The sequence below is a fragment of the Bison bison genome, unplaced genomic scaffold (assembly GCF_000754665.1).
Source record: "Bison bison bison isolate TAMUID 2011002044 unplaced genomic scaffold, Bison_UMD1.0 scf7180017864331, whole genome shotgun sequence".
NCBI classification, from domain to species: domain Eukaryota; kingdom Metazoa; phylum Chordata; class Mammalia; order Artiodactyla; family Bovidae; genus Bison; species Bison bison.
In genome coordinates, this window is record NW_011494903.1 from 8,635,033 (window position 1) to 8,646,985 (window position 11,953).

Sequence of the window (11,953 nt, forward strand, 5' to 3'; positions counted from 1 at the left end):
CAAGCTGCTTTTAGAAAAGGCAGAGGAACCAGAGATCAAATTGCCAACATCTGCTGGATCATGGAAAAAGCAAGAGAGTTCCAGAAAAACACCTATTTCTGCTTTATTGACTATGCCAAAGCCTTTGACTGTGTGGATCACAACAAACTGTGGAAAATTCTGAAAGAGATGGGAATACCAGACCACCTGATCTGCCTCTTGAGAAACCTATATGCAGGTCAGGAAGCAACAATTAGAACTGGACATGGAACAACAGACTGGTTCCAAATAGGAAAAGGAGTACGTCAAGGCAGTATATTGTCACCCTGCTTATTAACTTATATGCAGAGTACATCATGAGAAATGCTGGGCTGGAAGAAGCACAAGCTGGAATCAAGATTGCCGGGAGAAATATCAATAACCTCAGATATGCAGATGACACCACCCTTATGGCAGAAAGTGAAGAGGAACTAAAGAGCCTCTTGATGAAAGTGAAAGTGGAGAGTGGAAAAGTTGGCTTAAAGCTCAACATTCAGAAAATGAAGATCATGGCATCTGGTCCCATCACTTCATGGGAAATAGATGGGGAAAACAGTGGAAACAGTGTCAGACTTTATTTTTGGGGGCTCCAAAATCACTGCAGATGGTAAGTGCAGCCATGAAATTAAAAAACGCTTACTCCTTGGAAGGAAAGTTATGACCAACCTATATAGCATATTGAAAAGCAGAGACACTTTGCCAACAAAGGTTCGTCTAGTCAAGACTATGGTTTTTCCTGTGGTCATGTATGGATGTGAGAGTTGGACTGTGAAGAAAGCTGAGCACCGAAGAATTGATGCTTTTGAACTGTGGTGTTGGAGAAGACTCTTGAGAGTCCCTTGGACTGCAAGGAGATCCAACCAGTCCATTCTAAAGGAGATCAGCCCTGGGATTTCTTTGGAAGGAATGATGCTAAAGCTGAAACTCCAGTACTTTGGCCACCTCATGCGAAGAGTTGATTCATTGGAAAAGACTCTGATGCTGGGAGGGATTGGGGACAGGAGGAGAAGGGGACGACAGAGGATGAGATGGCTGGATGGCATCACTGACTCGATGGACGTGAGTCTGAGTGAACTCCGGGAGTTGGTGATGGACAAGGAGGCCTGGCGTGCTGCGATTCATGGGGTCGCAAAGAGTCGGACACGACTGAGCGACTGAACTGAACTGAATGTCTTCTTTAGAAAAATGTCTATTTAGCTATTCTGCCCATTTTTTTGATTGGGTTGTGGGCTTTTTTTTTTTTTTTAAATTGAGCTGCCTGAGCTTTTTGTCGATTGAATATTAATCCCTCATCAGCCCTTTCATTTACAGATACTTTCTCCCATTCAGTAGGTTGTCTTTTCATTTTGTTTACAGTTTCCTTTGCTCTGCAAAAGTTTTTAAATTTAATTAGGTTCTATTTGTTTATTTTTGTTTTAATATCATTACTCTAGGAGGTAGATCAAAAAAGATATTGCTGTGATTTATGTCAAAGAGTGTTATGCCTCTGTTTTGAGAGTATTCAGTCTTACACTGAGGTCTTTAATCTATTTTGAGTTTATTTTTTATATATGGTTTTAGAGAATATTCTAATTTCATTCTTTAACATTGGAAAACCAGTAAATTGTCCAATTTTCCCAGCACCAGTTATTGGCGAGACTGTCTTTTCTCCATTGTGTATTATTGCCTCCTTTGTTGAAGATTAATTGACCATGGGTACATGGGTTTATTTCTGGGCTTTCTGTTGTATTCCATTGATCTACATTTGTCCTGCCCAAGGGCCTGTGTGACTTCAGCAACCAGGACCACCAGCCCAGCCTAGTTCCATCACATCCTTAGAAGTAAAAAGCAGGAAAGGAAGTCATATGTTCTTTATCTAACAATCTTATTTTACAGTGGAAGAAAGAGAGTGGTTGAGTGAGATCCAGGACAATGTTTAAGACTGAGAAAACCCAAGTTTCCTGAATTCTGGTCTAGGATATCCAACACCCTTTATTAATTTCCCTTGTTCTTCCCTCTGTCCTGTGTTGCATACTTTGTCTACTCAGGATCAGTTACATAGTTATTTTCTTACCTTTTTACCCACAGAGAATTTGATTCATATCTATTTTATTCACTGAATAAAGTTAGCTTTAGGTTTAATCAGAGGAATCTCTGACTTTATAAAACAACATGAAGTTGCAGGCTTATCACCTTGCTCTAGGCTTTATGAAGAACAGATTAAAATAAAGCTGTGGGTGTTAAGAAAAATTTGATGTTTCTCCTCTTATCCCATTTGAAGTTTTGTGAGAAACAGGGTCTGATAGCAGTATTCTGAGTTTCAGTGGTGCCCCAGTGTGGATAGTATTTTAAAATCTAGCAATCTTATTGACTGTCTAAGCCAGATGCAAACAGTTGACTCATTGCAAAAGTCCCTGGTGCTGGGAAATATTGAGGACAGGAGAAGAGGGTATCAGAGGATGAGATGGCTGGATGGCATCACCAATGCAATGGACATGAAACTTGGGACATGAAACATGGGAAAACTTCGGGAGATGGTGAGGGACAGGGAGGCCTGGTATGCTACAGTCCACGGGGTCGCAAAGAGTCGGACATGACCTAGCAACTGAACAACAACTACAGTCTTGTTGACCAACAGTAATTCAAATGGCAGATGGAATATTTAAGGCCTGGAGATTTTTCCAGAATTTGGCATGCAGCAGTCTTTTTCTGTCAGTCAATCAATGAGTATTTACTGAATGGTCAGGCTATGTTTAGCACTTACCTACCTGCCATGCAGGATAAAGAATGGAGAACTGGTTTCTTCCCTTAGGGAGATTTTAATTATATAAGAGAGATGAGGCTAAAAGTAGTAAAATATGAAATAGAATGTGAATCATAAGAGTATATGTGGTTTACAATAGCTGAAAGGTGGAAACTACCCAAGTGTCCATCAACGGATAAAGAAAATGTGTTCTCTACATTCAGTGGAATGTTGTCACATCTTAGAAAATTTTGACACTTGCTGTAACATGGAGGAAACTTGAAGATGTTAATTGAAATAAGCAAGTCACAAAATGACAAATACTGTATGGTTCCATTCATATGAGGTACCTCAAGTAGTCAAATTCATTGAGAAAAAATTTAGAATGATAGTTGCCAGGGGTGGGGCAGGGGTGGGTTGAGGGGTAGAGAGTTTCTATTTGGGAAAATGGAAAAGTCCTAGAGATGTTTGGTGGTAACGATCATAGAACAATGTGAATGTATTTAAGTGAAATTGTATAGTGGAAAATGGTTAAAATAAATTTTATGTTTTACATATTTTTGTTGTTATTGTTCAGTCACTAACTCATGTCCAGTTCTTTGTGACTCCATAGACTGCAGCATGCCAGGCTTCCCTGTCCTTCATTATCTCCCAGAGTTTGCTCAAATTCATGTTCACTGAGTTGGTGATGCTATCCAACTGTCTCATCCTTTGTTGTCCCCTTCTCCTCCTGCCTTCAATCTTTCCCAGCATCAGGGTCTTTTCCAGTGAGTTGGCTCTTTGCATCTGGTGGCCAAAATGTTAGAGCTTCAGCTTCAGCATTAGTCCTTCCAGTGAACCCTCAGGATTGATTTCCTTTAGGATTGCCTGGTTTGATCTCCTTGCAGTCTAAGGGACTCTCAAAAGTTGTCTGTAGAATCGTAATTTGAAACCATCAATTCTTCAGTATATATTTTACCACAATAAAAATAATTTTTTAAAAAGAGTATCTATATATATGTATATATAATATATTCAGACACATTTTATTACATCCCCCGATGGTTTTCACAGCCCAGAGAGTCTCTTTCTGCTTCCAGGCAGCCATATACATAAGGACATTACATGAATCTTGTCTGTTAGGTGGCTTGAGGCCACATATGTATCTAAGCCCATTCCAAATCCTCCCTCCACTCCACCTTGCTTTTCTTCTCCCTCCTCCCTTTTTATCCTCTCTCAGCCTTCCTTGTAGCTCTGTGCCTTCTCCTTACACCTGATTCCCAGGCCCAGATTGAAACCAGTTTAGAGAAACTGGTTTGCTGAGGCACCAGGGCCCAGATAAGAAATTTTTTCTATGTTGCTTGCAGTTCACCCTCTGTCCACATTCTTCAGAGAACCCAATAGTAAATTAAGCCAAATTCAATTGCCAGTCTATAACCTAAACTCTTCCTAAATTCACATCTCCAAATTATTCCTGCTTTTATTCGATGACTCCTTCAAAAAGACCTGTGATAATTGAGGCTTCCCCTACTTGACCGTCCTTCCGGGTGGCACTAGTGGTAAAGTATCTGCCTCCTGGTGCAGGAAACTTAAGAGATGTGAGTTCAATCCCTGGGTTCCCCTGAAGGAGGGCATGGCAACCCACTCCAGTACTCTTGCCTGGAGAATCCCATGGACAGAGGAGCCTATCGGGCTACAGTCCATGGGGTCACAAAGAGTTGGACGTGACTGAAGGGACTTCGCAGCACAACCTACTTGACCACTGTGGGGTTAGAGCACCTCTGCTGGAGTTCCCCCAGCGATCTTGGGGGAGAATTCTGACTCTCTCCATGTGCCCCTCTCTTCCAGTGCACTGTGTCCTGTGGAGGTGGCTTTCAGAAGAGGACTGTCCATTGTGTGGCCTCAGAGAACAATAAAACTGAAGGCCAGGACCAATGCCTGTGTGATCATGAACCCAGACCCCCAGAATTCCAGAAGTGCAACCCGCAGGCCTGCCGGAAGAATGCTGGTAGGTGAACGGCTTTGCTCAGCGGGGCATAGAGCTTTTCGTAGAGCTTTTCATAAGTAAACTCCTGCATGACTTGGTCTGTGGGCCATTTTAGTCCCTGTTACTGAGCCAGCTCCTCTGGGAGCCATTTGTCTGATTTGGTGAAGTTTGACACTAGTTCCTTGAGGGACTATCTCATCCTTTTTCCTATCTCAGAGCACATTCACACTGACTTCCCACACAAATGAGAATCGCTTCTGTTTTTTCAAAGGTTTCTGAGAAATGTTCTGTCTAGCCTTTCTCAGGAACCCAGTCAAGTGCTAAATGGCCCTTACTATTATCCAGCACTGCTGTCTTAGGTTCTGCAGAAACAGACTCCAAGGTGCACATTTGTGTGCCAGGGATTCATTAAGGAAGTGCTCCCATGGAAGATGCTGAGGGAGAGGGAAATAAGACAGAAAAGGGAGAAAGCACAGCCAGCCTGCCATTTCAGACACAGTCCTGACTTCAACCTGGTCCCACGGGCACGCTCCAGGGGAAAGTTAAGTCTCAGAGCTGTCTGCTCTCGAGGCCAATGGGCTGAGAGTTCACACACCCACACTCTCATACCATTGACCAAAAGCTCCCAGGAAAGGTAGACGGAAAGGTAGACTTGAAGGTATTTAAGGCTCTCTACTGGTAGTAGCCTTTTTTCAAATATTTTTCAGCATGAGAAGTAGTGAAACCTGTGGTTTATAGATCTGCTCCTTGCCTCCTTCCAAGCACTGAGGGCTGGCATTCAGCAGAGACTGTGGTCAGAGTAAATATAATGGGAAGAGTTTCCCTAAAGATTGTTTATCTACAGATCGTGTATTTATTTAACAAATATTTGTTGGACACTTGCTGTGTGCCAAACATAATATCAAATGAGGAAGATCACCAACCAGTGAGGTTATGATGTTAAGAGAGTACTTGGGAAGGTCATCAAACATAAACTGGGGGTGGGGGTGGAGGGAAGTGAAGGATGAGTAGAAAGGTCAGGCTGCAGTTTCCAAGAGCAGCTTTCAGGGTATGCAGTAAGCAGGAAGAAGATGATGTCATGGCATGTAAGTCTAAATACAGTACACAGTTCAAGGGGAGTTAGGAAGCAGTAGGACTAGCGAGGTAAGCTGGAGCTAGAGGATAAAGAGCCTCGTGAAGCATGCTGATGAGCTGATTTATGCCTAGGGCAGATGGGAGCCCTTGAAGTATTCCAAACAGGGGAGTCAAGGTAAGAGAGTCATGCATGCTGCACTGTGGAAGGTGGAGAAGGGGACCAGGTCAGGGACGCAACTGTACCTTAATCAGGAAATGTGTGTGGCGTGAACTAAGGCAGCAGAAGCACAGACAGACAGAAGTAAGTGGATTCAAGGGCTGCTTAAAAGAGAGACCTGATAGGACTTTGTGCTGGAAAAGAGGAGGGAGAACAAAGCCCAGATGTCTGACTTGGGTAGCTGAGTAGATGAGGCTACCATTCCCTGAAAGAGGAGGCCCAGGGTGGATTTGGGAACCAGGAAAGGTATTGTGTTCTGTGTGGGATATGTTTTCAGAGCAGTCTATGAATCCTTAGGTAGGAGTGGCCTGTGATTGGTTTTTACACAGGTGCAGAAGTCAGGAGAGAGGTATGGGTTGGAAATCCTGAACAAAGTGCACTGAGAAAATGCTTAAGATCTAATGATCACATGCAGCTTCTCTCTGACCAGCATGCATTTGACAGTGGCTGTCATTGGCCTTACTCGAAACTCCAAACAGAGCTACTGGGGGCTTGTTTTCAGAGGTTTTATTAAGTTTTAGCCTTCCAGACTCTCAGCTACTCAAAGTGTGGCCCCTGGACTAGCTGCATTGGCATTACCTGGGAGCTTGTCAGAAATGCGGGACCTCTGGCCTCACCCCAGACCTACGGAATCAGAATCTGCATTTCAACAAGAATCCCAGGTGATTTGGATGTGCCTTAAAGCTTGAGAAGCACCCTGTTCTATTTTTTAAATTTTATTCAACTATGGTTGATTTACAAAGTTCTATTAATTTCTACTGTACAATGAAGTGATTCCATTGTATATATTCTTGTTCATGTTCTTTCCCATTCTGGTTTATCACAGGATATTGAATATAGTTACCTGAGCTATACAGTAGGACCGTGTTGTCTATCCATTCTATGTATATAATAGTTTGCACCTGCTAATCCCAGGAGCCCAATCTATCCCTCTCCCACCCCCGTGCTTGGTAACCACAAGCCTGTTCTCTATGCCTTTGAGTCTGTTTCTGTTTCATAGACAGGTTCATCAGGGTCATATTTTAGAATCCACGTACAGTATAAGTGACAGCATGTGTTATTTGTCTTTCTCGTTCTGACTTCACTTAGTATGATAATCTATAGGTACCTCATCATAGTTTTGTTTCACATTTCTCTAATAATTAGCAGTGATGAGCCTCTTTTCATAAGAAGCATCCTGTTCTAGACCAAAGGGTCAATTTGGAACTCTTTTCCTTTCATTTCATCACATTCTGTGGTACCACGTTTTTAAAATGCTGAGGGCACAGAATTCTTCTAAGTTATGTTGGTTTTTATATAATTGAGGCAGCAACATAGTCTTGGTTGACCATGCCTAGGGTTTGTTGTTGTTGTTTGTGGCTGCACCATGCAGCTTGCAGAATCTGACCAGGGATTGAACCCATGCTCCCTGCAGTGGAAGCATGGAGTCTTAACCACTGGACAGCCAGGAAAGTCCCTATTGGTTATTTTACATTATACATACATTGCACTGCCCAGCAACACGAGAGTTTAAGACAATTTTCAACAATCAAAATTGGGTTAAATGTGTATCTGGTAAATTTTACATTGAAATCTCACACTGAAGAGATGATGACTAACAGTTGGCTGGCTGCTGCTGCTGCTGCTAAGTCGCTTTAGTCATGTCCGACTGTGCGACCCCATAGACAGCAGCCCACCAGGCTCCCCCATCCCTGGGATTCTCCAGGCAAGAACACTGGAGTGGGTTGCCATTTCCTTCTCCAGTGCATGCAAGTGAAAAGTGAAAGTGAAGTCGCTCAGTTGTGTCCGACTCTTAGCGACCCCATGGACTGCAGCCCACCAGGCTCCTCTGTCCATGGGATTTTCCAGGCAAGAGTACTGGAGTGGGGTGCCATTGCCTTCTCCAGTTGGCTGGCAATGGATGTAAATAACAATGAATTCTACTCACCAACAATTATCAGGACCACAAAAGGTAATTACAAGCTTCTCTTGAAGGCAGAACCATGCTTACTCATATAGAAACAACAGGAAAGAGCAGCTGCATGAGATTCTTGGATTTAAGAAAAGCTACCCTGACACCCATGCCCTCTAAAATGCTTTGAAATGAGTCATCCAATGCCCAGATTCTTCTCAGCTGGCCAGCCACCACAGTAAACGTGCCCCCGAGCCCATCTTGGACTTCCCAGGTGGTGAGTAGTAAAGAATCCACCTGCCAATGCAGGACACACAGGAAACACGGGTTCAATCCCTGGGTCGAGAAGTTCCCTGGGAGACAAAAATGGCAACCCACTCTGGTACTCTTGCCTGGGAAATCCCATGGACAGAGGAACCTGGTGGGCTATAGTGCCTGGGGTTACAAAGAGTCAGACATGACTGAGCGACTGAGCACACACCCATCTTGTAAAATCAGGTATGAATTCATGTAAGGTTTGCCTTTTACTTCCTTTACGTGCTGTCTAAATTGCTAGTGACTTAAAATTTAAATTAGAATTACCACTTGTGTAGTGGAGACTATAGAATCCAAGTATCTAGGTTTAGAAAAAAAATTTTTTAATTCTTCAGAAATATTTACTGAGTATCATCCATATGCTAGACATTACATTCATAATGATTAAAAATCAAAAGCTAAGCCTTTATGCACACCATTCTTGAGTTGTTGCTTTTTAATTTGGGGAATGAGGGGTACAGAAGTAAATACAAATAATGAAAGAAATAAGGAATGACAGTACTTAAAGTTGATACAAATAAACATTTGAGTCAGTAGACTTCTAAAATTTTTTGTCCAAGTTTTATTTGAGATATAATTGACATATAGCACTAAATAAGTTTAAGGTGTACAGCATAATTATTTAATTACATGTAATTATTTAATTACAACAGGGAGTGATAATCATGAAAAGTTTGCAAATGGACATCATCTCATAGATACAAAATTAAAGAAATAGAAGAAAATTGTTTTGTTATGAGAATGCTTAGGATTCTTAACCACTTTCATATATAATGTACAGCATCACTAACTATATTTTTCATGCTATATGTTACATCCTTAGTACTTATGTTATAACCAGAAGTTTCTACCTTTCGATTGCCTTCATCCAATCCCCGCCCCCACCACACCACCCACCTCTGTTGTTGATGTTCACTTGCTAAGTTGTGTCCGCCGGTTTGTGACCCCATGAACTGCAGTGCTGCAGGCTTCCTTGTCCTTCACTATCTCCCAGAGTTTGCTCAAACTCATGTGTATTGAGATGGTGACGCTATCCAACCATCTTATCCTCTGTCTTTGATCTGGTGAAAAGATCCCACCCCTGGTAATGACAAATCTGACCTATTTCTCTATGAGTTAGTTTTTGAAGCACAACACTGTTAGTGCCTGGTATACAACATAGTGATTTGATATTTCTATACAGTTCAAACTGATCATAATGATAAGTCTAGTTATGGTATGTAACCATACAAATATATGACAGAGTTATTGACTGTATTCCTCACACTGTACATTCCATACCCATGACTCATTAATTTTGTAACTGGAAGTTTGTACCTCTTAATCTCTTTCACCTATTTCCTTTCCTCCCCTTACCCTACACTCTCCTGGAAACTACCTGTTTGTTCTCTGTATCTATTAGTCTGTTTTTGTTTTTTATTTTTGGAGATTCCACATATAAGATCTCTGTCTGATTTAATTTAGTGTTAATACCCTCTAGGTCCATCCATATTGTGGCAAATGGCAGGATCTCATTTCCTTTTCATGGCTGAGTATTACTTCATTGTACATATCTGAATGATATATACATCTTATCTATTTTTCTATTGATGGACATTTATGTCATTTCCATATGTTGGCTATTGTTGCTGCAATGAACATAAGGGTACATATGTGTTTTCTAATTAGTGTTCTTGTTTTCTTTGGGTAAATACCTAGGAATGGAATGTTTGGATTGTATGGTAGTTCTGTTTTTAATTTTTTGAGGAATCTCCATATTGTTTTCCATAGTAGCTGTACCAACTTGCATTCCCACCAACAGGGCACAAGGGCTCCCTTTTCTCCACATTCTGGCCAACATTCGTGATTTGTGATCTTCTTGATGCAAGACATTCTGACTGGTGTGAAGTGATATCTCATTGTGGTTTTGGGTTGCATTTCCCTGATGATTAGTAATGCTGAGCATCTTTTCACATGCCTGTTGCCCAGCTGTATGTCTTTGGAAAAATTTCTGTTCAGATCCTCTGCCCATTTTTTAATCAGGTTGTATGCTTTTTGATGTTGATGTATGAGATCTTTGTATATTTTGGATAGTAACCCCTTATCAAATACACTGTTTGCAAATATCTTCTCCTATTCAGTTCAGTTCAGTTGCTCAGTCGTGTCTGACTCTCTGTGATCCCATGGACTTCAGTACGCCAGGCTTCCCTGTCCATTACCAACTCCCATAGCTTGCTCAAACTCATGTTCATTGAGTTGGTGATGCCATTCAACCATCTCATCCTCTGTCATCCCCTTCTCCTCCTGCCTTTAGTCTTTCCCAGCATCAGGATCTTGGGTATTCAGTAAGCATCCTTTATGTTTTGTTGATATTTTCCTTCACTATGCAAAAGATTTTTATTTTGATATATCCCCATTTATTTTTTGCTTTTGTTTCCCTTGCCTAAATAGATCCCCCCCCAAAAAAAAAATTACTAAGACTGACATCAAAGCATGTACTGCTGTTTTCTTCAAGAAACTTTGTGGGTTTTTTCTTACGCTTAAGCCTTTAATACACTTTGAATTTATTTTTGTGCATGGTGTGAGAGAATAGCCCAGTTTGATTCTTTTGCATGTAGCTGTTCATTCTCCCAGCACCATTTGTTGCAGAGGCTGTCAGTCCCCCATTGTATAGTCTTCACTGTTTTGTTATGGGTTATTTGCCCCTGTGAGGGTGGGTCCGTCTCTGGGCTCTCTATTCTGTTCCATCGAGCAGTGTCTGTTTTTGTGTCAGTACCATACTGTTTTGATTACTATAGCTTTGTCATATAGTTGGAAATCAGACATGTAATACCTCAAGCTTTGTTCTTCTTTCTGAAGACTGTTTTGGCTATTGGGGAATCTTTTGTGTTTCCATACAAATTTAAGAATTAATCTCATTAGAACTGATTCAAATGTATTCTTTTTAATGGCTGAGTAATACTTCATTGTGTATATGTACCACAGCTTTCTTATCCATTCATCTGCTGATGGACATCTAGGTTGCTTCCATATCCTGGCTATTATAAACAGTGCTGCGATGAACATTGGGGTACACGTGTCTCTTTCAATTCTGGTTTCCTCAGTGTGTATGCACAGATTCATATTGATGTATGGCAAAACCAATACAATATTGTAAAGTTAAAAAATAAAATAAGAATTAATCTCTTCTCAGTTCAGTTCGGTTCAGTCACTCAGTCATGTCCGACTCTTTGCGACCCCATGACTCACAACACACCAGGCCTCCCTGTCCATCACCAACACCTGGAGTTCATTCAGACTCACATCCTTCGAGTCAGTGATGCCATCCAGCCATCTCATCCTCTGTCATCCCCTTCTTCTCCTACCCCCAATCCCTTCCAGCATCAGAGTCTTTTCCAATGAGTCAACTCTTCACATGAGGTGACCAAAGTACTGGAGTTTCAGCTTTAGCATCATTCCTTCCAAAGAAATCCCAGGGCTGATCTCCTTCAGAATGGACTGGTTGGATCTCCTTGCAGTCCAAGGGACTCTCAAGAGTCTTCTCCAACACCACAGTTCAAAAGCATCCATTCTTCGGTGCTCAGCCTTCTTCACAGTCCAACTCTCACATCCATACATGACCACAGGAAAAACCATAGCCTTGACTAGACGAACCTTTGTTGGCAAAGTAATGTCTCTGCTTTTGAATATGCTATCTAGGTTGGTCATAACTTTCCTTCCAAGAAGTAAGTGTCTTTTAATTTCATGGCTGCAGTCACCATCTGCAGCTGT

The 11,953-nt window shown here is 41.6% G+C and overlaps 1 protein-coding gene across 1 annotated transcript in view; it reads left to right on the top strand.

Moving 5' to 3' along the window:
• The window catches only part of ADAMTS12 (ADAM metallopeptidase with thrombospondin type 1 motif, 12), a 390,158-nt gene that overhangs the window by 369,594 nt on the left and 8,611 nt on the right, over nucleotides 1-11,953 (top strand). Inside the window, exon 23 of the mRNA XM_010853830.1 lies at nucleotides 4,568-4,727. Within this exon, the coding sequence (XP_010852132.1) occupies nucleotides 4,568-4,727 (160 nt within the window). The remainder of the gene's footprint in view (nucleotides 1-4,567; nucleotides 4,728-11,953) is intronic.